This window comes from Zonotrichia leucophrys, chromosome 4A (assembly GCF_028769735.1).
Source record: "Zonotrichia leucophrys gambelii isolate GWCS_2022_RI chromosome 4A, RI_Zleu_2.0, whole genome shotgun sequence".
Taxonomy (NCBI): domain Eukaryota; kingdom Metazoa; phylum Chordata; class Aves; order Passeriformes; family Passerellidae; genus Zonotrichia; species Zonotrichia leucophrys.
The window spans coordinates 19514877-19542875 of record NC_088174.1 but is presented as its reverse complement, the minus strand read 5'-3'; the positions used below and the strand labels follow the sequence as shown (position 1 = coordinate 19542875).

Sequence of the window (27999 nt, the reverse complement as noted above, 5' to 3'; positions counted from 1 at the left end):
GCGGCTGCCGCCGCCTCCGGCTGCGCTGGGGCCGCCTTCGCAAGGCGCTGCCCGGGGCGGTCGGGGCTGCAGCTGCGCCTCATGGTGCCTTTGCCCATCCAGGCTGCAAGATGAGGCTGCTGGTTGCCGCACTCTTGCTGCTGGCGCCTCTCGGCGCTGCCTTCTACCTGCCTGGCTTGGCGCCTGTCAGCTTCTGTGAGGAGAGCGAGCAGACCGAGAGCTGCAAGGTGAGAACCCGCACGGGAGGGCCCGACGTGGGCCATCCCCTCGCTGTGCTCCACGCGGGGCTCCCACGGCGAGGGGACTCCGCGGGGTATTCCCAATCCCGCTGCTCGTAGGTGTGGTCCCGCGGGCGGCAGCCTCTGCACCGGGAAGACAGGCACCCCTAGCTGGTGTTCCCTTTTCCCGCTGAACTTTACAGCCCAGCGCTGGGAGGACCCTTAGCTCCTTCTTCCTGGCGTGGCCGGGGCCTGTCAGCAGCCAAGGGTAACTCCGTCATGGGGTAGCAGCATTTGCTGGTTAGCCTCGAATTTCATACCGGCCACACGTTTGTTTCTGAAAGTCCGTACTTTCATGCTTTTTCTCCTTTCCTGTTTCAGTCACTCATTGAGCTCTTCGTGAACCGGCTGGACTCTGTTGAATCAGTTCTGCCGTACGAGTATGATGCGTAAGTACATCCCAATACTTTTCCAGAAGCGTTTGGAAGGACGATTTTCTGTTACTGTAAGGGTGTCAGTATTGTGGCTGTAGGGATGGAAGAGTGAATCCGGTGCTTAGTGGCAGGAATTAAGTACAAGAGGGTGGGAAGGATGAAAGCCACACCTGTGCCACCTGACTGTCCGAAGTTATTGCTTAAAAAAAGGCTGCAGAGTTTCTTATGGGTGCATTTTTTGAGCTGAGTACAAGATTTAGTGTTCGCTGTTTGACATATTTGAAAGTTCTTTCTGCTAGGCAAATCTATGACATAAGGTGCTTTGAATTCCTTTTTTCCCCCTGCTAATTGAAAGAAACTCAGAGACCAGTCACTGTTAACTTTCCTCTTTTTTTTTGCCAAAGCTCTGTAGCTAATTCTTGGTTTGTTGGTTTTGGTTTTGTTTAATTTTGATTCTTTTATATGAAAACTTCTACCTGCTTTTGCAGATATTTATAGGCCTATAAAGTGATGATAAACAATATGATTTGCAGTCTTGCTGCTGGGCACAGAAAAGAAAACTTGCAGGTATTTTAGTTCTTTCCCTGGGCAGTGCAGCAGTAGAAGTAAGATGAAAGACTAGCTAGGAAATCCCCCGTCTCTATTTCCTTTAAACTTTATGGAAGCCAGTGAACTAGGACCACTGATTGAGGAAAAGTACTTATGTTCCAAAGATAAGTATGGGTTTGTTTGTTGTTATGTTGGGGGTTTTTAATATAATGTGCTGCTACCTGTGTTTAATGCAAAGCCAGAAGGGTTACGTTCTCCCATATTCAGCAGTTTCAAGCTGTATATAGCTGACAAGAATTGGTGAATGCTGTTTGGCAGTGTGGCACTGTAAGACTAAAAACACTTTCCTTCTTTGAAATGCGTTTCGTGTTAAATGCTATTTGTAAATATTCCTTTAAGAAAGGAGTGTAGTTTTTCAGAAACTTTCTGCATGAGAAAAGTCTGTAGCACAGTGCTATTTTTTCCCCCAAAATGAAACATTCTATTGTTTGTTTAAATTGCCATTTGAAAAGGGTGGGTGAATTAACCATCGTGCATTTTGTTAAAGATATGCTGGAATATGTATTGGTTGAAATTGATATTAAAATAGATTTTACCTTTCTTTGTAAAGGCTCTCAGATTTTTAACTACCAGTGGCTAAACTGTTAAAAATCATGAAAACTACTAAGGACATAATTTAAGAATTTATTTTAGGCTGGTATTTACATTTATATGTCAATTCAAAGTAAAAGGGAACCTTTGCTACTTTTTTCCAGTTTTGACTTCTGTCAAGATAAGGAAGAGAAAAGACCATCAGAAAATCTTGGACAAGTGCTGTTTGGGGAGAGAATAGCATCGTCTCCATATAAGGTTATTTTATCCCTTGAAGTTGATCCTGTTTAAATTTGATAGCCGTTGTTCTGATGGCTGTAATCCATAGATATAGCTGAAGATTTGATGACTGGGTGATTATTTTTGTTTATATATTTTAATATAACACTATGGTGTTTGTGTAATAAAACCCCATAAAACTCCTCCCAACCCAAAGGCATCTTAAGTTGGTTAATTACAGTTAGGAAACTGAGCTAGTGATCACCCTTCTTGCCTGTTGCTCTGTGGTAGAGAAGTCCAGAAACTATATCTTAGGTAGTTATTTAATAGCGGATGTAAGATGTGCTAGATGATGTGAAATAATTGATTTATTAAATGTAACATTGGAGACTATAAAGTGATAGTTCAGAAACTGTTTTGTATACTTGGTTGTAGTATTGGGTAACTTCCAGAGTAGGAAGGGGAAATTAGGTTATGGCTCTCTTGGGGTTTTTCTCTGCTTGTATATACTTATCATCTGCTGTCAGAAACCAGATTTTTCAGTGTTGATGCATATCACTTGGAACCTTCTGTAAAATAAATGTATGGAAATATTTTGTGGGTTGGGTATGTGGTATTTTTCTGTATCATGCCCTGCATTAGCAATGACCAAATGTAGCATATCTAAAAAGCTGTGCCGTCAACTTGGGACAGTTATTAGCAGCGGAGGAGCTGTGGTCAAACAGTGGCTCTTGGTGTTTGAGAGCTGTATGGTGTTCAAATACAGTTTCCAGACTTGGATTTGCCAGTGAAGCTGAAGACTGTGCTATGTGTGTGTGTGATGATTGCTAGATAATCCAAATCCCTGTGAGAAAAAGAGGCAGCAGTTTCTGAGTCTGCTGCTACACAGTCTTAAGGGACCTGATCACATCTTTTCATTAGTCTGTTAAGTAGGTGATGCCCTCTCCCTTACATGAACTGCTCTTAGAAATCTCCTTGATTGTCTGAGCTAATGTAATTTTAAGTCTTATGATTGGTGGTCACAAGAAGCTTTTAAATATGTAGCATGATGGGTCATTTGGACTGGATATATAGTGAATAGATTAGGTGTTATAACAGCTGTTTGAAATGGCTGTACACAGCACTAATTAAGAAGTGCTGTTCCTGGTTAGCATTTGGGCCTTAATAATGTTAGAATTTTCAGTCATGCTTTAAGCTCACTAACAGATAAATACTAACCGGGTTAGAAGTTGGAGATGCAAATTTGAGTGTGTTTGTGTTAGGTGATGTCTGTGCTTGAAGCTTAGATATTGTGCAACTTATGTTTTTGGCAGCCTTATCTAACTTGGTTGTCATGGAGAAAGCCAGCTAAAGTTAACATGAAACGTTCAAGAATGGTGTAGTGAAAGTCTGTTTTAGCCCATGATGAAATTATCAAAATAAACTGGTAAAAGAAAAAACAATACCTTTTCTACTAATTTTCAATTTTCAGTCCTCGGGGTTTATCCTTCAGAAACTTACAGTAAGGAGCTAAAGTAATTTAACAAAACACTTCCCTAATTTATCTGAAAAAAACCCAGAATGCTAAAAGATCTTTCAAGGAAAATTGAAGTGACTTTTTTGTGTGTGCTTTTTTTAACAGTTCACTTTTAAAAAGCAGGAAACTTGCAAGAAGGTTTGTACAAGATCATATGACCCAGGAAACAGTGCTGATAAAAGCAAACTGGCTTTTTTGAAGAAAGGAATGCAATTGAATTATCAGCATCACTGGTAAGCCAAGACATATGCTTGAGATCGGGTTTGTTTTCTGGTTTTGGACATTTGTTACCTATGTTTTAAGTTGTTGCTTTCTTCCTTTTGTGTAATAATTGTCTCTCTACTGTGCGTCTTGTAGGCGTTACTGAAAAGTGTGTGCATTACATGAATGTGAAATGTCACTGTGAAGTGAGGTGCACTCCTTTCTGAGGACGTGTTCTTTGATGATTTCTGTCTAGGATTATCGATAACATGCCTGTAACGTGGTGTTATGATGTGGAAGATGGACAAAAATACTGTAATCCAGGATTTCCAATAGGATGTTTTGTTACTCCAGATGGTAGAGTTAAAGATGCTTGTGTTATAAATGTAAGTGGTGGAACTTTCTTTGTTAGTATAGCGTGGTTTCATTTGTGGTTTTACTTTCAAGCTTTGTTTTCCTGAGAAAGAACAGATGTGTTTGTAAACATGCTTAATGTTCAGACTGTGGGCACTGACAGAGCTGAGTGCTGCTTGTGTGTGCAGTGACTCACTGATACAGTTTTCCAAATAAAATGTTCTTAGAGGTCTTTGACTAATATATGTTTAATAAAGCTATAAAAGAATGATGTCAGTGTTCAAAAGCCTTAAAAAATTTGAGACTTTATTCTGAAATTTAGTGTGTATCCATCCTAGTACCTATTTACTTTTTGTCTGTCATGTTCACATGCAAGATGTTCTTTTATCAGTATCAGATAGAGGCTTTCTAGTGAAGTCCTAGAAATGAGCTCTGTGTTCTAGTTGCAAAAATCATGTCTAGCACAGTTTACAAGTTAAATGTGTCAGGGTTTTCCCAGGTGGCTGAAGGTTTATAAACACAGCTGTGACAGAGAAAATTATGTTGACAGCTGGAAATGTGTCAGTCATCCTGGGAGATCCATTGTGAACTAGTACAATCACAGATAGTAGTGATAATTTTATCCCTCCTGGATGAGGGACAGCACTCCTCTTGGTGAGGAGAGAGCTTCCCATGACTCTGCTCTACCACTTGACCTGCTGCTTTTGTGCTGTCAGTTAATTTGTATGCAGCAGGTCTGATGCTTCTTTGAAGTGTTGCATTTATCATGCACGTTCAGTTTACTCTGTCTACAGTGACCTTCCAACTCAGTTACTCCTCAGGCTCCCCAGACAGTTGAAAGTGATATTTTATACAAGTATATTAATGTTAAAGTGTTTGCCTTTGTTACTCCTTCATGCAACACCAGTCTCATGATAAAGTTCTTGACTTCTTGCGCCCTCTCCTGTTGGAGAAGTTGCTCAGTCTCCTGATCATGTTTTGTAGTCAGAGTTTAACAAGAAGAACACTTTCTACCTCTTCAATCACGTTGACATAACAATCATGTACCACAGCGGGAAGGATGAAAACTGGCCTGGTGCAAGACTGGTGATGGCAAGACTGAGACCACAAAGGTAATTGTGCATTAAAGCATCAGGTTCTGGTACTCTGGAGTCCTAACAGCAGTTCCAGAGAGAACAGTTCCTTAGAGATGTTAAATTCTGAGTAACTTGTTATTCTGACTTCTGGTAAAGCTTTCGGTGTGCTGGTTTATGTCTGGAGCTGTTTACAAGGACAATTCCACAACTGTAAATGTCATTTAACTTTGCTTTTGAAGCGTTTCCTGAAGTCCCTTGTGATGGAAAAGCTACTTACGCAGACTTTTAGAATCTGACCCAAACAACAGAGCCTTTTTTATGTTTTGGTTGACTTGTATCTGAGTGTGTATGTTTTCAGATACACTGAGAAGCACCCTTTCACTGAGTAAGTTTCCCATGTCAGATCTGTTACCTGTCTCCTGAATGTACTTTGTATGAATGTACAGGTGTACTTTTTCCTGTGTAAATTTGTATACAGAGGCATAGTTGAAATACCATGTTAACACTGCGATTCAGAACTGAATGACAACAACTAATTTCCTAAGAAGACTAACTGATTTTCTCAAACAGTAGCTGCTTAGTTTTTGTGTTGTCCAGAGTGGAGGTGCAGCAACTCTGAGGTCAGAAGAGTGCTGGAGCAACTACTTTGGCCTCTGGTCAATCAGTTCATACACAGTTCATATTTATCTGTATTTGAAAATTGCAGCCCAGTTATAAAATTTCAAACTAGGTGGTTTTTTTATAGCTAAACTTTTCTCTCTTTTCTGTAGAGAGGTTAAGTAAGTTAATAAATTACCACAGTTTCTGAAGTCATACAGACATGCTTGGAACAACATGACTTGATTGTACTTGTTTTTTCTCCTGCGAACGTACAGTGGTTTTTTAGTGAATTATACTTGTTATACAAGTTTATTCCTTCCATGAGTGCAGGAAGATTCTACCAGTCTTACTCATTTTTTCATAAATGCTTTATCAGTAGCATCCTGAATGGCTGAAAAATGAGAATTTCCCTTTTCCCTGGCAGTGCAGATCACGAGGGGGCAGTTAGGTTGCACATAACCTTAATTTTGTCATTCTCTGACCAGGTGCTTTGCTTCAACCTTGAAGCTCTCCTTATGGGGAATATTTGTGGTTGGAACACAACGCTTTATTTTTTTTAAAGAAAATTGAAGTTTTAAAAAATTTTATTTAACTTCTTTTCCCTGTTAGCTACAAGCATACAGATGAGAACAACTTAAGCTGTGAAGGCCCACCTATGGAGATTCCTGGAGAATTCACCAATAAACTGAATTTGGTTTATACCTACTCTGTGACATTTGAAGTAAGTATTAAATGTGTTACATGAATATGTAATTCCACAAAAGAATGAAATCAGAACAATTGGATAACTTTCTAATAGCTGTAAGTGGATTACAGCAGTGTAAATTCTGTAAGGATGGTCTTGTGAAGTATTTTTCTGAAAATCTTAACAGGTTTTTTGTTCTTGTAACTTAAGTGACACTATGAAAATATAAATAAAGGGTTTTTTTCCCCCCTGTGTTTTATTTCTAATAGAAAATTAGCAGATTGTATAACTGGAAGAGTTGTCTTCCTTGAGGTAAATGCTGCTTTCAGATTTCAGTCAGGCTGCTGAGAGTCTTATGTTAAAGAACAGTTTATATTTGGGGACATTTTGTTTGTTAAATGTTGATTGTAAAGTTTTATCTCATGAAGTTGCAGGGTTTGTCTCATTTTGTGTGGTGTTTATTGTTTTCACTGGCTTTTTCTTGAGTAGGTGATAATTTATTTTTTACAATTAATACTCTAATGTTTACTAATACACTAATGCTTTATTCAGCCTGTAATGAGTTAGAAGGAAGTTTCTTTCTGGCAAATGGGTCTTTATCCCAGCATGGAAAGTGAGCCTCCTGTAGGTGTGACTATAATTTGATTTAAGGTACTTCAAATCTTGGTACCTCTGTTTCAGTCCTGAAAGCGTGGTTGTTTTTCTGATGTAACACACCAGTTTTAGAGGGTTTGGCTTGAGACCACAAGCTTGTTTTGTACAGACAGTGAAGCAGCCGTGATACCATATCACAACAGCTTTCATCCTGCCAAATTGAATTTGATTTGAACCAGTGTCCTTGAGGTGCAAGCCTCGGTAGCCTTTTACTTTTCCCTTGAGACACCCAGTCCTCTTTCAGCTCTGATTTTCCTACATGAATGAGCCTTCTTTCATTAACATTTGTGTTTAAATCTTGAGGTAAATTGTGATTCAGAACCTCAGTATGAACTTTGGTTACACAATGGGTGAGTTGTCTGGGTACCCACACTCTTTCTCCCTGACATGCAGCAGGTAAGGCTCACATCCAGTGGGTTTGGATACTTCCAGCAGGTGGCACTTCCAAACTGCTTATTGTCTCTGTCATCCATAAGCCTTGGTTTGAAATAATACCTTCTGTGTTTTACTTTTTATTAGTAGTTTCAAAATAACTTGAAAGTGGAGTGTTTATCAGTGAGAAGCATTTTTAAATAGGAAAGCGTCCGTTTAAGTAAGCCTGACTACATAAAGCATAAATATATAACTGTTTTGTGGTCCTTTTTAATGTACTTCTGATGAAAAAAGTTATGGTGTCTGCTTTAATTAACTGACATGGACAAGGTATTTAGCACGGTATTTAGTGTGAAAAGTATGCATCATCATGGCTCTAATGTTTAGTACACAAGTGTACAAAAATAAAAGTATGAGAGCGGTTTGGTACTTAGCTGTGCAAACTTAGCACCTTGTGCGTAAATGAAGAAATTCAGCAGAACTTCGTGCCAGTCAGGAGATAGAATTTGGTAGCAGGACAACATATGTGTTCATCCAAAGAGAAAAAATAAAAATAAATAAATGGGGATGACAAGGCTTGTGAGTCAGAGTCCTCAGTTGTAGACATGGAGGCCATCAAAAGAATATCTGGAAATGAAAGTTGTGTGCCAGGAATCAGACTGGAAAATAGTCTGTATCAGCCGCCACTATGGCAGAGAGTGAAGAAGCCTGTGCTAAATCCATTAAAATTGATTAGAAGAACATATTTCTAGCTTCCCTTGGAATTTTTCTCTGGAGTACGTTTGACAAAGTTGAAATTTCAAGATCATTGTGCTATGCTGGGAAAATTTGTAGTGATGTCATAATGGTTTTTCAGCTGTTGGGATCTGCAGGCAGCTACATCCCAAATCATGGAAAGATCAGGCTTAGTGAAGCCTAATTTAAAGGTAGAAGATGATGATAGGAGATTTCAATGAAAATTCACTCTTTTAGAGTCTCTAGAGATGAATTACATCCAGGGTTGATACCAAGCTTAGAAGTGCATGCTGACTGGAAGGTTTGGGAAGGGATGTGGTATGCTTATTTCTTCTTGAGATTTCAACAAACTTGTACTTGCTTGTATTAATTACTGTTTCATTTCCTTATAGGAAAAGAATAATATTAAGTGGGCTTCCAGGTGGGACTACATTTTGGAGTCCATGCCACATACAAATATCCAGTGGTTTAGGTAAGATTTGCATTTATTCAGTGAGTAACCTTGCAGGGGAGCACAAAGATTTCTTAGTTGTACTTCTAGGGAGATGGAACAATGTCTGTAGGTTTTCAGTCAAGAAAAGTTTTTGCTTTCATATGTGAATTAAGTTTTCATCTCTTGGAAACAATTGTATTACTGCATTTTGTGAAAGGAATGCCTCAACAGTATCCAAAAGGAAAACAGCTTACATTTTTTTACTTTATCATTTCCATTCTGGAGAAGTTTTGAGTCATCGCAGCTCTGCAGTGTTCTTTCTGTTACTGTCTGGCTTTGACTGCCAAATGAGAAGTACATATATATACTGCATGTTTTGTACTCAGCAGCTGCTTACAGTAAAAAGGTCTTTTTTTATGGGTAAAAGATGTATGTGAAAAGCTCTTGCTTATTTTATTTCCCTCCATAGCATGGGTATTATACTAAGTAAGTATATAATTTGTGTTGAAGTGTTAATGTTTTGCAATGTAAATCTTGAAAAGGCTAATCCAAATAAATTGTTCTCTACAAAATATTAAATGGCACAAAATCAGTTTCATTGGTTAATAGATACAAAACCTACTTGACAGTCTGCATTAAGAACTGTAGTTGTTTCATCAGGGAAGTTACTTCTTAGCTATATAAGGAGGAAAATAAAGAAAAACCATGTGTAACTGTGTTCAGAATTAGCAAGGTATCATGAAATACTGTTTTACTCACTTCTGTCTCCTAAGAAGTCAGAGACTTTTAAGTCGTGTACCTTTATTTTCCCCTTCTCTGAATGGGAAAATACTGAAAGGTCTGAATATCTAAGGCTTTTCCTCACATCTGAGCTGTACATGTAGTATGAACTGATACATCTCCTGAAACCTGAATAACTGGATTCAAAGTTTGACATTTTCTTTATCTGCAGTATAATGAATTCCCTCGTAATTGTTCTGTTCTTATCTGGCATGGTGGCTATGATCATTCTGAGGACTCTTCATAAAGATATTGCAAGATACAACCAGATCGACTCTTCTGTGAGTAAAATTTACAGCTTTTACATGAGCACATTTTTCTGTCCGTAGTGATGTCTGTCTCTTAGTTTTGAGTACAGTCTAGAGAGATCTATAATTATGATGAGTTTGATACATGTTAATATCTCTGGGGATTAAAAATTATTGGAGATACTCTGATTAACATAGGCTGATACAAATTGATGTTACCTGTGGCTGGAAACTGTGGAGGAATTACTTTGTTTAGTTAGGAGATCATAATATTGCAGTTCATGGGCAACACAACTTCTGACCTGTGGCTGTGTTAGAGCTACTTGGTATGTGGATAAATGATATTTTATTTTATTTGTAAATACAATTCTCATGGTAATCACTGTTTTAAAGTGAGTCTAGTTTGTTTAAATTGCTATCCAACTGAACCTGTTGTGAGTTTTTTTGAGATATGTACTCCTTAAAATGGGAAAGCTGCAGGTTTCCATAGTGGAAGTGAATATAACTTGGAAAGAGTTAGAAAGACTTGACCAGTAGACTGAGAGTAATTTTTACTCAGCATTTTTCTCATTGGTAAAAGTGGTATCTGCAACTCAAAGATGAGAAGTAATGTCAGATGCAACAAAGGTTTGAATTTTCACTTTTGTTGCTCTCCATCTGGTTAAAGAAATACTTCAAAATGCACAAAAATGTTTCATATTGACTGTGAATTCTGTGTGAAGATACTTCTGTTCTTCTTTGTGGTTTTAATATTGAATATCTTTTGTTCATGTATATCCAGACAGTGATTTAAAGTGGAATGATTTTTTTCACATCCTTTAACTGATAGTTTTTGTGAGGCTTCTATTTGATCTCTCAATTAAATTGTGTTCAGTATTTTATACTGTGTTGTCTTTATTAGTTGATCGTTCTTAATGTGATAAAGAGCAAGACTTGTAGAAACTTGATTAGTTTTTATAAGTAACATCAGGGATAGGTGTGACTTTCAGCCACAGTTTTTATTTTCTTGCCAGGTGTGAGAGACTTAAAAATGTGTTGCAGCTCAAGGAGCTTATTTAAAAAGGTGTGAAATAATTGTGCAAAAGAGGACGTTGGCTGAAGAAAATGCAGAGAAGCAAAGTAGTATCTCACATTTAGGGGATGCTGGTGATTGTACTTCAGAAGAGATCGATGCACCAGCCAATGACTGTGGTCTTAGAATGTGCATTTAATGTTTCAGCTGATGCTAGCTGGCTTTTAGTGTGATGTGGATTTAGTGAGACATTAATTAATGAAGTGTTCAGAAATCATTAGATTACTTTTAGGGTCTTATGACTAAGAGGGGATTCCTGAACTGAAGAGAACTCATGTCAGTATGTTTTCACCAGTGAGAGGTAAAGTGGTTTTTGTGTTTGTTTGGTTTTTTGTTTGTTTTTTTTTTTCCTAAAATCTTTGTAATGACTGCTTGAATGTAAAGGACTTGAATCTTTGTTAGAATGTTTTGAGCACTAAGATAATTAATGGGTAAAATGAGGATTACAGCACCTTTGAAAAGTTTAGAGTAATTTTGCTCTATTATTGTTTGAAACTCTAAAATACAGCTTACTACTTGGTTTGGCTGTATAGTTCTTATCATTATGTTGTAAGGTTAGCAGTATGAAATGCTGCTGAATTTTTTGAATAGAAGTCTGAAAAATACTCTGACTCTTAGCTAATTAGCCAGTAATAAAAGAACTTAATTAAAAAACAAAGCTTTGAGACAAACTGTGGCGCATAGGCTTATATAGGATAAATCAAGAGTCTCAATCTGCCATACTTGGTTTCCCTGTATTTCTTAAATGAAGATAATTACCATGTAGCTATTAGTTTTAAAGTTCACATTAGAACCAGAAGGTGTATTTTGAGTGCATTTCCCAGATGAGTTGTTGACAAGGAATCTGTACGAGTCATTTCAAATCTGTAAACATATTCTGTGTTCTATCAGGAAGTGAAGTACTAAGCGTTTATTCCTGCTTAGTGTTTACCATTTTGGAAACAGAGATTTGCTTCAGGTGGCAACCTTTGCAACTCTTCCATTCCTTGCATACAGCTACCTGGGAAATGCCTTTGTTTTGCCTTACCTCAACAATTTTCTTGTTATTATCACAATTAGTTCAAGTTCAGACTTCAGTTTTGTATTTGTGCTTCTTTGACCAAATGAATCTTTCTTTGCTGAAAGAACACTGATGTGTGGAATTATACCTGGATATCTGGTATAATTTTCTATCAGGTATAGGCTGTGGTTTTGTATTTTAATCAGTGTTATCTTGTGTTTAATAGTTTTCAATTTTTGTATTCATACATCAGCCTTCTGAGAGTAATTTCTAGCAAGCAGAGCTATCAGTGTGGGGAAAGCAAAGACAGTCTTCCAGAAAAAGAAAAGTTACATCATCTGTATGTCATTCACTAGTGTGATCTGCTTTCTTTCTTCCCCTGTTTTTTGGCAAGCTTTAGTGATAAGCAGACCTTTGAACTGAACTCAGTATTACACTGAATGGAACCTGTAGCTTTTAGTCACAGGTACAGGTACCTTATGACGAGTAGAGGGTCTTCTTGTGGGGTTGATTATCTGTGGTTGTGTGCGTTCGTTTTGTTGTTTGGTTGTTTTTTGTGAGGGGAGGTGTCTGTTTTGAGTGACTTTATTGACAAGTTTTGTTCTTCAGCAGTGGTTCCTTAGAGCCACTGGACTGAGGCTTCCCCCTACCGATTCCATCCTTTCATCCATTCACATCTGGCAGTGGGCCAGAGTGTTTGTACTTGTCCCTCATGATTCCAGGGTGCAAACTTCCTTCCGGGGTACAGAGACAGTTTCATTCTTTTTCAGTATTGTCATTGAGACCAATGGACTCTGAAATCAAAACAGAAAAAAATAAATACATGAACTAGATTGAAGTTAAAACTAAACTACATGTTTTAGTTTAAATCTAGAATGATTTTCTCTGGTTTGACTAATTACATTTGCTTTTTCTTGCTTTAGGAGATGAGAATTTTCTTCATAAATCTTGCCTTTTTCACTGAACCATTAGGGGGTTATAAAATCAATGAGTGATGAATCAGATGCAATTAGTCTGCCTTTGGATCTTAACTGGAAGCTAATCAAAATTTAAATACGTATTTTGCATCTTGTTTGTGTTAATTCACTACTGCATTATGTATTGCTGCTAAAGACATTGTTGATTTTATACAGGAAGATGCCCAAGAGGAATTTGGCTGGAAGCTGGTTCATGGAGATGTGTTTAGACCTCCAAGGAAGGGAATGTTACTGTCTGTCTTTTTGGGCCAAGGAACCCAAATTTTCATTATGACATTTATTACTTTATGTAAGTAACTTCATTAAGGTGATGTGTATGTAGTGTAATAGTAGTAAGAAAGATGCAATATTATTATATAGAAGCCTTCTTTTGGAAATAGAGTTCTTCCTTTAGTAACATAAAATATTAAGGCAATTTCATAACAGCAATTAGATAGCTTTAGTGAGGCTGTTGTAAGCGTTGAAAACTTTGTGATATCTGGGCTAATGCTGATTCTTCATGAATTCAGAAATCAAACTTCCTTCTTACAAGTTTCTTTGTTCCGGGAACCCTTTCTGTCCAATATATTTGACTTGAGGCTGCAGCCATACAGAAATATGAGCAAGAGTGCACGCCAGTGAAGTAGTACTGACACAATGTTGAGATAATGATAGCCTACCATAAATAGCTGTATATGCATGGGATTTTGTAACCTGTTACAAGGTGCTATTTTATTATTGGTTATCTGTAAAATTCCTTTTTTTACTGTACAGTAGAATTGGAAAGTACACTGATACTTAGTACAAAAGAAGAATCTTTCAAATGTTGTTCTCCAGGTTTAACTCAGATTTTGGTCGTTCATAGGGGAGCTGCTTTTTTCGATTTATTGCATGATACTGCAAGATTACTAGAATTTTCTTGATAGGCTTGTCTGTCATTGTTGATCGCAGCTGTGTGTCTTGCTTAGCAATGATAGTTTCCTGCACAATCAGTTTAGTAATATAGAAAGAAATTGGTGGCAAGAGAAAATGCTTTTGATGGATGGTGGCATTTTATTTTTCAGCGTTTTGGCTATGAGAAGTTTTCTACTTAAGAGAGGAGGTGAAAATAATGCTTTTGAACCAAACAGTACCATTAGGGGTATGTTTACGTGATGAGGTTGTACAAGAGCTTAGACACTCAGCCTTCATTTAAATATGTGGTAGTGAAAGGGATAAACCTTCACAGTGATCTGTGTTACAGGGATGTTTTGACATGTGTCCACAAATAACTAAATTTTTTTGTTTCTTTAGTTCTAGCTTGCCTTGGTTTCCTTTCTCCTGCCAACCGTGGTGCTCTGATGACCTGTGCAGTTGTATTGTGGGTCTTACTTGGAACTCCAGCTGGTTATGTGTCTGCTAGAATGTACAAGAGTAAGTACATGCATTTATTTAATGTGACACAAAGTGTTAAATTCAGAATTGCTGGGCTGAGTATATACCTCCAATTGGAACTTGTGTCTCAGACAGTGTATCTGCTTTGTGCTGCCATTCTGCCAAACAGTTGGAAAAAGTCTTGACATTGAAATTGTTTTTACTTTTTCTCTTCAGCGTTCAGAGGTGAGAAGTGGAAGACCAATGTCTTGCTTACAGCTCTGCTGTGCCCTGGGTTAGTATTGTTTCCCCTCATTCTTTCTTTTATTCTTAAGTATAAACAAATCAGAAGTAGGAAGGAGTTGGGGAAAAGCCAATTGTTATGATGCTTGTCTGTATGACTTTGTGTATGGTACTCCCAAGCTGCTGTTCCTTTTGTGCATTGCCTATCTATGACTATAAAGAAAAGTGAATTCTGAGGAGCTGGAGCCTGGTACAGCTGGAACACAGCTTCTTGGCTTCTTGTTTTGTTGTCAGGTGTGGGGGTAGGAGGAATGGGGCAACTCTCTTGCAAGGTTGTGTCACAGCCTTTGGGAATCACTGCACCAGAACATGGGGCACAGTGCTGGGGTAATTCCAGTTTGGTACTGCAATACTGGGTGGTTCTGGTTATAATCTTCTTACATGTGAAGAACATGGTTCACTCTCCTGTAAAAATTTAGGGTTTAATAGATGACAATAGGAGACAAAGACAATAAAGCAAAGATGTTATGGCTGGATGTGTCTTGGCACACCTGCTATTTTCGAAAACACCCTTTATGTATAATTTCTACTGCATCAGCTTGTTACATATTCATAAACAATTATGCATAGTAAAGTTTTCCTCAAACTAGTTTACTATTATATTCCAGGAACTATTTTACATGGCCCTTCCACCTTTTTAGAGCATGTGTATTTCTGGGCTCTGGTTTTGGCTCCTTCTCTTTTATCACTTCCAGCTTGGGCCTTGGTCTGTGCTTTCTTCAGACTATGAGTGCTGATAGTTGGCATATCTGTAGTAGGTGTCCTCATCCTGTGTTCATTGGATGTTATCCCATCCAAGCAGGCATTTTAACACAAGCATACTTATATCAGCTATTTCACTACTGTGTCTAAGCTTAATTAACAACAGAAATAAAAACTATATCTTTATAGCAAAGTTACTTTAGCACCACACATATAGAATCCATTTTAATATTTGTAAAAAGCCAATATTATAATATGTGTCTATAATGTTACATGAATGTAGGTGGTGTCCAGTTTGGGATGTGGCTGTAGTGTGTGTCATACTGTATAATGTGGGCAACACTGTCCTGCTTGGGAAGAGCAATAGCACTTCAACCTTTTGTTTTCTCATAGCTCTTATGACCTTTTTTGAGAATTAGTGGGGAGAGGGAGCAGAAATTCATTTCTTCTGCAAGCCTTCCATGTTTCTTGGTTGCAACTTTGAGTACATGAAGTCATCCCTTGGCAAGTATTTTTGGCAAAAGTGGAAGAAAAGATTATAAGTTTCTTAGGGTATTTCTTTCCCCCAAAGCCTCAGAATGAATAAAACATGATTTGGCTTCAAGTAAGGCAGAATTTCTTCAAATTAAACAAGTTAACAATCAAGTCTAGTATTTCTGTGAGAAATCTTACTTCTTAACAGAATGTGCTTCAGTCTCTCTGCTCTCATTTAGGTGTTATCAGGAGAAAGAAGAAAATATATATCAATGGAAAGAATACTGTGCTAGTCAGTTAAACTCCCAAATAAATTAAGTTTCACAGAGGAAGTAAAATGACTGAGGCTGACAGAATATGAACAGATGCCCTGATTACACTGTGCTAGTTCAGTGAATTTGCATAATATCATAAACAGCCCAAGGCCTTTTTAATCTCAGTAGACTGATGGGAGTTAATATTTGCAGTATTTTTAATAATTGTAGAGGGGGTAAGTGAGGTCTATGTTATGAGCCTGGGTAGATGATAAAGATTAGAAAGATTTTTAAAATGGATTTGATTTTCATTTTTTGTTCAACAAGATGCTTACACCAGGGGTCGCTTGGGTGTGCTTATTGAACAAGTCTGTTCCCCCAAGCAGTTTTGGCAAGTGTCAGGACTCTCCTAGGAAAAAAAGGAGCCTGTCTATTGCTCTAATCTTTCCTCCTTCCTTTTTAAATTAAATACAGGGTGCATGTTCACTTTGGGGCAGCTTAAATTCTGTCTCAGGAACACTTTTTTTTAACAAAACCCAGACAGTGGTGCACTTTACAGGACCCTTTCTGAGGCTGAATTTTCTGTGGTGTGTATTTGAATCCAGAAATAGCCACAGTTAGCACAAGCTTTTTTTATATGGAGTTCCTTTGCAGAATGAACATTCTGCTTTGTTTTCTGAATGGGATATTTGAAATCTTCATCTCACCTTGATTCAGCAACACCTTGATTCTTGTCTCTGAGTTGTTTCTACCTTTTGTCCAGGATGTTTAGAAAATGAGGCAGATGTGTTTAAGGGGGGAGGAAAAAGCAGGTCTGGCGGCAAATCATGACTGATGCAGTCTTTATTTAAATTCTCCAGAAGCACGAGCTGCTCAGTATGTGTAACTCCATGCTTATACAAATATTTCTGTTGTAGAGCAGAGCCCTCTTTAATCCCCCCTTCCCCTTGTGACACAAACTGCAGCAGCACATTAGAGTCCCTGTTGGGAGAGTCCATGGGGCTTCCTAAATAGGAGATTTTGCTATCACTGTATTTATTCAGAAGGAATTTTCTATTTATAAGGGACATAAATAAAAAAATATTTATGGTTTTTAATAGGAAAGAAGGCCCAAATAAGGAGTTTTTACATTTATTCTATATTTTTCCATTCTTTGTACAGTTGTTTTCAATGGCATATATCTGTTACTTTTTGGTGTTATGTACAGAGTCTTTATTTAAATAATGGCTTTACCATAGGTACATGCATTACAAGCATTGGGTGGTGGAGGCATTTTTACGTTACCTGCACCAGTGGCAAAAGAAATTAGGACTGTTGGGAAATTGGAAAATTGAAAGAAGCTACATTTATTTGAACTAATTTACATTTTGCAATACTAAATCATATTTATTCTTTCTTAAATATTGTAATATATTTTCTGGTCTTATTTTTCAGGATTGTCTTTGCTGATTTCTTCATTATGAATCTCATTCTGTGGGTGAAAGGCTCCTCAGCTGCCATCCCTTTTGGCACTTTAGTTGCTATCCTTGCTATGTGGTTTGGAATTTCAGTCCCACTAACCTTTGTTGGTGCCTATTTTGGCTTCAAAGAGAAGGTACGGTCCTTTGAATATAAATTTGAAATACACCTGTGCTCTGTAATTGAACCACTGAAGCAAGAGTTCTAGACAGGATCTGGTTGGATCAAACCATCTGTGATCCCATGATTGTAAAAGAGTGTGTATTTGTAATGTCATACCAAACTGGTTTTTTCTGTCCATTCACTAGAATCAGGTTTTAATTATGGTCTTGGAGCTCTTACTTGCTATTTGTGCTTCAGCAATAGTAGCAGTATTGCTGAGTTTTGAAGTAGTACTTCAGAGGGTCTTCAGTTTTGTACTTCACTAGTTTGAGGTAATGCCAGAGAGCTAAGAAAAAAGAGATGTTATTGGATTTTTTTAAATTTTATTTTGTTTTTAGTTAAGGACTGAACAGATTTATTTTGTGTTCTGCTTTGATTACTGGCCCATAGTTGGAATGTCTAAAGCACATGTGCTTTTTCCTAGTAATGGGCATCAAGTTTGTAGGTTCTTTTGTTTGATAACGTATGGTGGCTTATGAACGAAAATATAGTTATGTTTATAAATCTTTATATGTTAATACTAGGGCAGAGTAATCTTATTTATGATGTAATAATTAATCTTTTATTTCTGTTATTTTTTTCTGCAGCCTATTGAGCATCCAGTGCGTACAAACCAGATTCCTCGCCAAATCCCAGAGCAGTCATTTTTCACAAAGCCATTGCCTGGTATCATCATGGGTGGTATCTTGCCTTTTGGATGTATTTTTATTCAACTTTTTTTCATTCTGAATAGCATTTGGTGAGTATCACCTTTTTTTTTCCTCTATTTATACACGTTTGATAATACACATGGTGAGTTTGAACATCCCAAAGCACATAATATAAGGAATAAACCAATTTTGAAAGTTTCTTATAGTTTTGCAAATTTTATGGAATTTCTGGAGCCTTTATATTTATTTCTGTGCTTAGAATTTACAAAACTAATTCTTCTTAAGGAGAACTTCAGAGTTTTATATGAGAATCCTATTGCCTTGTTTTATCTTTTACATCTGGCTCTGTACAGCACAAATGTGGTTGCATGCTGTTGTGGTTAGGTAGAGCCTAATCAATTGTGTAACTATATTACGACTTATGAAACTAATGTGATCTAACAGTTTCTACTGTGTAGGTCAGAATCAGGTCAAGATCTTGGGATTCCATGTTCTGCAAAACAAAGACTCCACTCCCCATGAACAATCCACTCCACTCCTGAATCTTGTAAAACCCAATCAAGCAGTGCGTGAAAATTTAAACCAGTGCAATCTTTCATTACTTTCACAATGTAAATGTGAAATGTCTAATACATTGTTGTTCAATGGGAAATATTATCCTGAAGGTGCCTGGTTTTTATGGTGTCATCCGTATAGGTTGAGAGATCTTACAGAACAGTTTTCTAAACCAGTTCTTAAATGCAAATACATTAGATTAACTTTTTATATCAAAAAATGTGTAATGTAACTGTGCTGAAAAATATAATCAGGTATATTGTGGACTTTTGCATCCCTTTATCCTATGAAAGGGAAGCATGGAGGGAATATGCAACTAATACTCCCTCTGTCAAATTCTGTACTGCAGTAATTGTCACCTTCACTCAATAAAGTTGACTCAGAATCTGGTAATGTGACACTGTGAATTAACTCAGAACTACAACCAAAAATGAGACTCATGCTTTTATTTGTTTTTAATTTTAGGTCTCATCAGATGTATTATATGTTTGGATTCCTGTTCCTAGTTTTTATAATTCTTCTAATTACATGTTCAGAGGCTACAGTTTTGCTGTGCTACTTCCACCTGTGTGCAGAGGTAATAGTTGCAGTTCTGATGTAGATATGACTTGTAACTGAAAGATGTGAGAAATACAGGTGAGGTATTCACATACACTGTGAAATGCTGGACACTATGAACTGATTGCGTTGTAAGTCTTGGCAGACCTGTCTTAGCCAGTTTTCTGGAATGTGCCTTCTGCTTCAAAATAATCTGCTGGCAACAGATAAGCAAAACAAACTGCTTTGATCTTAGAGTAGTTTCATCTTCGTAGTGGAAGCAATATGGCTGACTTTGAAAGAAGAAAATGTCTACATGCCATGTTGGAATTTTACTGAGCTAAATTTTACAGAATTAGATGTGTTCATAAGACAATGTTACTTTTTCACCTCTTATCTATACTCCATTTCCTACATGGTGATTCTCAGCAAGCGGTTTATTGTTTCTTTCAGGACTATCACTGGTGGTGGAGGTCGTTCTTGACCAGCAGCTTTACAGCAGTTTATCTCTTTATCTATGCAGTCCATTACTTCTTCTCCAAACTCCAGATAACGGGAACTGCCAGCACCATTTTATACTTTGGTTACACAATGATCATGGTCTTGATTTTTTTCCTTTTCACAGGTAAGTACAATGTTCAAACTAAAATTAATATAGAGGGCTCTGGTTTTGAAATGAGAAACATTAGGTGAAACTTAGATTACATGAAATATTAAACACAATTTATGACTCTTTAGGTAGTGTTACTTACATGGTTTGTGACACCACACAGCATAGTAAGATTTTTTTTACATTTTCTTCATAACTTGAAATTACATTTATTTATTGTAGAATTAATTTTCCTCTATTGAATATCAAGCCATTATATTTTCAAAGGCCTGTTTTTGTTAATTTTATTGAATATTATCATTTTATGTAATATCGAGTATTTTGTTCATTTCATCAATATCGAGTATTAACTTGATTCTGGATTTCATAATTGGTTCTAGAAGTTCTGTAGTTAAAGATAATTTCTCTCTGCCTATGGAGTATAAAAGATATTTTCAGTTTTCACTATCAGAAGTGAAGGAGGCTGGTGCTGGGGAAGAAGTGAATGTTGACAAGATAGAGTTTTAATACTGTTAGAGTTGTCTTACTTGCTCGTTAAATCACTTCATAATTATGGAAATGTACCTTAACTGGAGGAACCAATTTGAAATATGGCTCTCCAGTGTTAGTTGTCCAACTTTTCTGATGTAACTCATGCAAACAAAGTATATTCCAGAGGATTATTTTAATGCTCATAGTCACTTGACTGAAACAATAATTTTGAGGCTGATTTGATTAGAAATTTGTGCCAAATATAGTATGTGTTAGTGAAATAAGAAGCTCTTTGAAGGGTACTGGCCTTGAAAAATAGCCATGAGTGTTTTATCTTGGTGTTCATCATACTGCTGCTGTTGTAGATGTAGATTTAACACATGAAGTCAGATCTTTTAGGTGTCACTGCTTGGCTTCATGAAATACTGCAGTGACAGAACTAGAGAAAATGCTTGTTCGCATATGATGGGCTGCTGATAAAAACAGCCATGGCAGTCACTCCAAAGATTTGTAATAGAGGATTTCTCAGCAGATGGCATGGTAGTTTATATTGTTACTTTTTAACTTCTTCTGCCTGTTTGTTGAAAACTGCTGTGATTACATTGTGTTCACTTTGTGAAATATATCTTTGAGTTAATTGCAGTTGAAAAAGAGTGGCTGAAATAGGTAATGAAGGTAGGTCTTAGCGTCAGACTTCAAGTTTGTCAGTGTAATGAGGAGAAGGATGCCTTTCATCCTTATGTATTTAATTTTCCTAGTACTGGCTGGCACAAGGCAAAAAACCCACTCTTCATAAAACCCTGAAGAAAATTCCTGTATGTGTTTGAAAAAAGCAGTTATGCTGTAGAAATTATATTAAATAACAGTGGCTGTCACTTATTGCTGGTTTTTGTTCTTTAGAAATGTCTCTCTTCTAAGAAGAACAATAAAAGTTCTAAAAAGAAGCAGGGAAAAAGCCTAGGAGGATTTAATTTTTCTGGTTTTTAATTATTAGAAAGCAAACTTGGAAGTTTGCATTATTACCAGTTTAACCTCTGTTTAAATTGTAGTGAAACAGACAAGCTCCAGATGTCTTCTATAATATCTATCTACCTATCTATCTTTTAAAAATCCCCCAAATGATAGTCTAAAATGTTTTTATTACTTTTATGCTAAAGCAATATGTTAATATGTGTCTCAGTTTTAGCATAGGTTAGTTGCTGTCCTGCCAATTTCAATATCACTTATAATATGCAAATTGGTAGAATTAAAAATGTCCCTTTCATATATAAAATGATAATTGAAGTTGTCATGCCAGCTGCCGAAATGGTATTCAAAGCTTCAGATATGCTCATCCTGGAGTTCTTGATATGAAGGCCAGTGAGACCCCTGAAGTACAATAATAAACTGTGCTGCAGTTATTTTTGCAGTGTCGTCTTTTTCTTTTGAAAAAAAACCCCACAATTGTTCTCCCTGTGCTGTTTTTGTAGCTCATGAGGAAAGCTACTTCATGGCCCTCCTTTTTTTTTTTTTGACATTTAATAGAATAGCTAGCCACTAGAAGGTTGATTAGTACAACAGATGCACAGAGTACGTAATAAATCCTTGCTAATGTAAAATGCTGTGATAACTTTTCCATATTTAGTTGGGTGATCGATTTTGGGCCTGAAGTGTAAACTATTCTAGATAAATGGCACAAACAGTAGACACCTAACTTTGCTTTGTTTTGTGAAATAATCCTTAGCAGGCATAGTTTTAGAAAATAAGGGTTCAGTTTTTCACAGTTCCTGGAGGTGAAGGAGTTTGCTAATGTAATGTTACACATGCCTTGCATTAATAGCCTTCCAAAAATGGGACCTTGATCTGTTCCACTTAAGTTAGTGCCAGGTATCTTGGTTTTCTCTATTCTTGCCTACTAGGTCTCAGCAACTCTGACAGAAATGCAAGGGGCAGCTCATTGCGTTACCCAGGGCATTTCAAAAGGGATCATAATGAATAAGTAAATAAGAGCTGAATGCTTGTATACCAAGACTGACAGTAATATAATCTGACCAGTGAAATCTGATGATGTGCACACCTAAACCAGACAATTTAATTTTAATGTACAAAGTGCAGCTAATCTTTGAAGAAATACCAAGTGTGGTTGGATGGGGGTAGCTACATTATTACATGTATTTTTTTTGTGGAGGCAAAAAAATCCTGAACGTAGTCAAAGCATGTTTCTTTACAGTGACCTCTATTTTTGAACATCATTTTCACTTGTGAGTTAATGCCATTTTCAAAATTGAGTTTTGATCTTCTGGGTAGATTGTGTTTAGAATCTGAGATTCTGAAGCACCCACCACTGTGCAGTGATTGAAACCAGTATGATACAGAGAGCTTTTAAGGTACATGAGAAGTATCAGCCAAGTGCAGAGTGCTTTTCTATTTGCTTTCTTACAATCTGCTCGTGCTTTGAATTCTTCTTTCTTCATTAAACAATAAAGCTAGAAGAGATGAGTAGAGAAGAGTCTGCTTAATGTATTTTGACATTTTTCTTTGCAATAATCCTTGTTTTTAATTTTGAATTTAACCTGGTTTACTAATAACTGTTCCTTACTCAGTTAGATGCTGGCTTTGTGTATAGCATCTTGTTTCTGTGTACCAGAAAGTGGTAGTACATATATTACAGACCAGACTATTCAGCAGAATATAAAGCAGAGGACAAGATCGTCAAAAAACAATGAAGGTGTCAGTGTTTCCCCACTACATATAAAGGGATTTTTGGACATATCTTGCTTCTTGGCTGAAGAAGTGTCTTGAGTCATCTTCATATCTGGATTTGTGAGTTTTAAATGGCTCCTGCAAAAGATCCTTTACCTGTACCTTCCTAGAATGGTAAATGACATGCAGTGAGCTGCTGTACACTGGGATGGCATCACTTTCCTAGGATAGTAGAGATTATTTTAAAAGGTAGAATCTTAAAATATGCAGGTCATCTGCTTAGGGGAAAAATACGGATCTATCCCACAACAGTGAGTTCTTCAGTGCAGACCATTGAGGTGTTTTTTCATGCAGTTTAAGTTGGTGAATGGTTAGGATTGGGTAAAGTAAACACTAGCCAACTAATTTGTTATATTGGATTAAACCAAACAAACGGATTAGAAAGGCTCATTGGAGGAATTGGTGTTAGGCTTGGTGCTGGGTCATTTGACAGAGATGTGCATGTGAAAGATGTAAAAAATCTTAAAATGTGAAGGAGTTCAGACTAATGAGAAAATAAATGTAATGGTCTCAATTCTTGCAACTAGCGGGATATTTTACTGATTTGTTTGTAGTTTTAGTTTGTTTGCTGCTTTGTTTGAGTCTTTTTTGTGTTGTGGTTTTTTGGTGGTTTTTTTAAGTACTTAGTGTTATAATTTTTTTTAACAGCTTTTCCAAAAACGCTTTTAGGTATCTGTTCTGTCATGTTGTGTTCATTGGTGTCTTGAGAAAAGCCTGAGCTGTGCTTCTTGTTGATAGTGCTTCAAAACTTCGGTTTCAGTTTGAGTGTGTTTTGAAAGAGGCAAATACAAGCAACATCCTGGTATGGTCTTATCTAATCCTTACCTAAATACTTCTCCTGTTCTAATGAGAGGCTCATTTTAATAAGGGATGATTTTCATTTTGGCGCAAGATGAGCTTAGAAAACTGGTCAAGATTGAAGTGCTACCTATGCTCTTCAAGAAAATAAATTTCAAGTGCTGCAATGTGATATGGCAAGGTTGGATTTTAACTAGTGCCACTAATAAGAGAAATTCTATTGAGTAGAGGTACAGGTTTTGGAAACAGATGTGCAGTTGTCTGTGTTTTAAGATTGGCTTTAGACAAAGTAGTTAAAAGGAGAATCTGAAAACCTGTGGTACTTGTCAGCACCAGCCTAAAGATCCAGTATGAAGTGCTCAAATCTGGAACAAGTGGCAAATTTGTGAAATGGGTTAAAATGCAGAAAATGTGGAAAACATTCTGGCTAGAATTTTCAAACAAGTCAGACTAGTTCAGAAGTATTTTTTCCCCAGTTGCTACTCATTTGCAGATCTCTTTGAATGGGATATTTACTGCTATGTAGGAAATCAGAAACATTTTTACTGCTTTACCTTTTTTGGGGCTTATAGTGTTCATGGAATCACAAGCGTCCCAAGGGCTGAGGGGGAAAACACTGAATTTCAGTGGAACCAGGCGCTGTGCTGTGGTTCATGTTCTTAAAAATAGAGGCAAAAATTGAGCTTTTTTTTTCTGCACTAATATAAGCAATCATGTAGGTAAAGCTACTGTTCAGGAGAACCTTATAAATAATGTTCTCTTACCTTGTATTAATTTCTGTCCAGTAATACTAGTTGCAGTGTTAACACAACTCTGCTGACCTGAGCTTTTAGAAGCTTCTGGTCTGTTTGGCCCATGTTATTAAAAAAAAAAAAAGGAAAAAAAAAAAGGCACTAAAACCACCTAGTTGATTTGGTGTGATTCATTTGCATTCCTAAATCTGCAGTTGGATTTCTAACCTAGTTGATAATCAGTTTTCAACCTAGTTTGTGCCACTACCTTTAAACTGATCTTAGAGCATCAAGTGGCTCTTTAGGAGAGGTACCTTTGACAGATAATGGGGTCTTTAGTTCTGGTTTTGATATTTCTGGTCCTTAGAGCTATCCACATATGGAGTTTGTAGGATATATTCGTTCATGGGAGGGAAGAAGAAATTACAGTGCTGGTTAGCCCCAATTATTGATGTAGAGGTAGCGACAGAAGGAATCTGGCTCACCAGAGAAGGTTCTGACTACCTAAGTCTGTGTCTTGGTGATGAGTGTTGCCTTTCTCTCCTGAATTTATGATTCAAATCTGATATCTGACAAACATTACCACTTAAAAAGTGTCTTACTCTGCTTCCAGTACATTGGCAAAGTTTTTGATAAAGTTTGAAAAATGAGCAGGATGTACTTGGTCTTTGATCTGCTAAACAGACTTTTTTAGGAGGGGGAGTTGAAAATCAATGTTACTGGAACTTGTGTAAATCTGTTTATAGATAAAATGCTTATTCACAGTGTGAAGTCTTCAAGTTCTGTTATGACTGAGGCAATGTTTTATAGAAAACTGATGTATTATAAAGATTCAGACTAACAAGGATTGGAGGAAAATATGTGGATTTAGAGTGTGTTCCCATATTAAGTTGTGGCATGCTCAGAAAACTGCAGTAGCTGTCATTCTTGGGATAGTTGTACATTTTTGTTATGATAGTACACTTTTGTTCTAGAGCAGCAGATAAATTTCCAAGGTATCTAATGTGTTAAACATTTGGAAGAAACTGCTTTCAAAGCCATAAAAGGCTTGGAGAGAGCTATTTTATAAAAACAACCAGGAAGCAGAGACTGAGAACCATTATTAGAACAAAACTGTGAGAGTAAGGTTTAGAGTAACAATGCTGGTATTAGAATATTTGGGACAGTAGGAAGGAGTGGGATAAGACCGTGAACTGTAAAGACTTAGTCATGTCAAGCCTACAAAGGAATTGCATGCTTTGTGTGATTGCTGTCTCATCTATCAATGGCCATAAATCTGCTGTCTCCTACTGTTTCAGAGAACAACAACTGCAAACTTCGAAGGAAAGGGTAATCTGTGGCATATAATAATAGTCTGTCAAAAAGCCTTTAACTGAAAATATACATGGTAGCATGAGGAATGTAAGAATTGGCATACAGATAATAAGCATCCCAAGAGGGGTTGTTTGCTTTGGAAATATGAAGATATAGTTTGAAAGATAGAAATGTAACTCATAAAAAAATCCAAATGCTTCATAAAGAATCTTCTAGTTATTAAGTCAGTCACAATAGTGAAAGAGATTGGATGTTAAACATGGGCTGTACAGACAGAAAAGGATAATATAAAACTGGAGGGAGCTGAATGCATGATCTTGTGAATGCGGGCTGTGGAGCTGGGAAGGGCTGTCCCAGGGCTGGCACATAGCTGTGTTTTTGAGAGGGAACTCAGTGCAATTGAGATCTTCCCTTTTTTTGTCTGTTAAGGGTTAATATCTCTGTGGCAGTTTACAACTAGTAAAAGTGTGACAAGTAGTGCATTGCTTCCTTTAGAGGCTGAAGACTGAATTAATTGGGACTCTGTCCCCTTGCATATGAAGTTCTTAAAGTAATTTAAAAGTAAATGTGATGGACAGTGTCTTTGCAGTTGCCCAATAAAAGTGACTGCCAGTGAAAACCACAAATTTGTTCATCAATTTATAAATAGAAAATTGTTATATACTAATCTCATTCAGTGTTTTGGTTTGTCATTGCTGCTTTCACTTGCTGCTTACTTCCAGCTGCTGTAGCACTCAGAGCATTCCTTTGCCAAAAGGAAGTAACAGGATACACAGAAGAAGAAATTTCTATTCTCAAGTATATATAGAGCACAATGAATATAAAACTGGGGCAGGTGAATTTTTTCGAGGCCTAGTTGTGTGTCATAATTCATAGGGGACAGTGAAGTATTGTAGACCTAAAAAAATCAGGCAGGGGCTGGCTTGGCATGTTTATAAAAGTCACTTTCTGAATTGGTGCTTGTGTCCCTGCTCATAGTGGTGGCAACACGGTCATCGATGGCTTAAATGTATGTGAAGCAGCCTGGACCCTAAAAAGTCATCTTTGATCTAATTCAATAACCTAGCTTGAGGATGAATGTGTGTTGTTAAATTTAAGAAGTGTTGTTTTTCTGGGTAGTTAGCTGGATTACAGTGTTATATTCTGTCCTGCTGGGAAGTACATGTTAGATTTCTCTGTCAGGGCAGGCTGGAAGATAAACTAACCATTATTACTTTCTTGTTTCAGGGACTATTGGATTTTTTGCCTGCTTCTGGTTTGTAAGTAAGATTTACAGTGTTGTGAAGGTGGACTGAAAAGCTTCAAAGTGTCTTTTGAACATATCCTCCTTGCTGTTTGATAATTTTTACCATGTATTGAGGAACATCCTGTGTAATTATTCTAATTTGTAAAAGTGGAAGACCAGACCACAACAAAAAAATGCATATTTTTATTGAAGAAAATGGCACCATTGCCATTTTGATATAAACAAAAATGTTTACATCAATATACTCATTGAACATGTTAATTATAGTAGTTTAAAAATTATATCCAAAATTTGATTTAGGATGAATAAGAATTCCGTGAAACAGTTTATTTGAAAAATTGAGTGCATTATGCAGTCCTCCAGCTGAATTTCCTTGTGACTGGAGTTTGGGGTTTTTTGTCACCTCTTTTGGTTACCATTTATATACCATGAAAGCCTAGGACTGTCAAGTAAATCTATGTAAAATGTGAATTTTTAAACTAAACTATGATTGTACATATTATCCTGCACCTTCTTTACAAATAGATTATCTTCTTACAAATGTACATGCATTTAGTGTAATGTAGACTTTATTAAAAATATCGACATTGGTTTTTGTTCAAATAAAACTGCACAACTCCAGCTGATGTTTTCCTTTCTTGTTGATTAGGTCTTCGCTACTTGGACAGATCATATTATTTGGAACAGTTGATTGGTTTTGAGTTTTATATTGTTCATAAGCAGTTTGATTATGTCTTTGGTGCAGATTGTGCAAGAACTGGTGGGTTTCTTGAATCTGTGGTTGTAGGATGGGCACGGGCTTCTGGACCTGTGTGTCATCTCTGTGCTTTCTCCAGCTTACCCCAAAATACTTTTTGCTGGGCAAACCACTTTCTATCAAAGATTAACCCCCTATTTCTTCTTATAGCCATTTGCAACATATGTCTCCTTATTCTTCATCCTGTGA

The 27999-nt window shown here is 36.9% G+C and overlaps 1 protein-coding gene across 1 annotated transcript; it reads left to right on the top strand.

Annotated features, from left to right (window-relative positions):
- Positions 1–7: 7 nt before the first annotated feature.
- Positions 8–27674, top strand: LOC135447686 (transmembrane 9 superfamily member 2-like). Its single transcript, XM_064712771.1, has 17 exons — positions 8–227; positions 600–667; positions 1957–2050; positions 3633–3760; positions 3985–4114; positions 5067–5194; positions 6368–6479; positions 8597–8676; positions 9590–9698; positions 12871–13003; positions 13987–14106; positions 14284–14341; positions 17214–17373; positions 17987–18138; positions 19070–19181; positions 19595–19766; positions 27035–27674. Exons 1-17 carry the CDS (start codon positions 111–113, stop codon positions 27100–27102), a joined length of 1941 nt encoding a protein of 646 aa, XP_064568841.1. The 5' UTR covers positions 8–110; the 3' UTR covers positions 27103–27674.
- Positions 27675–27999: the final 325 nt, after the last annotated feature.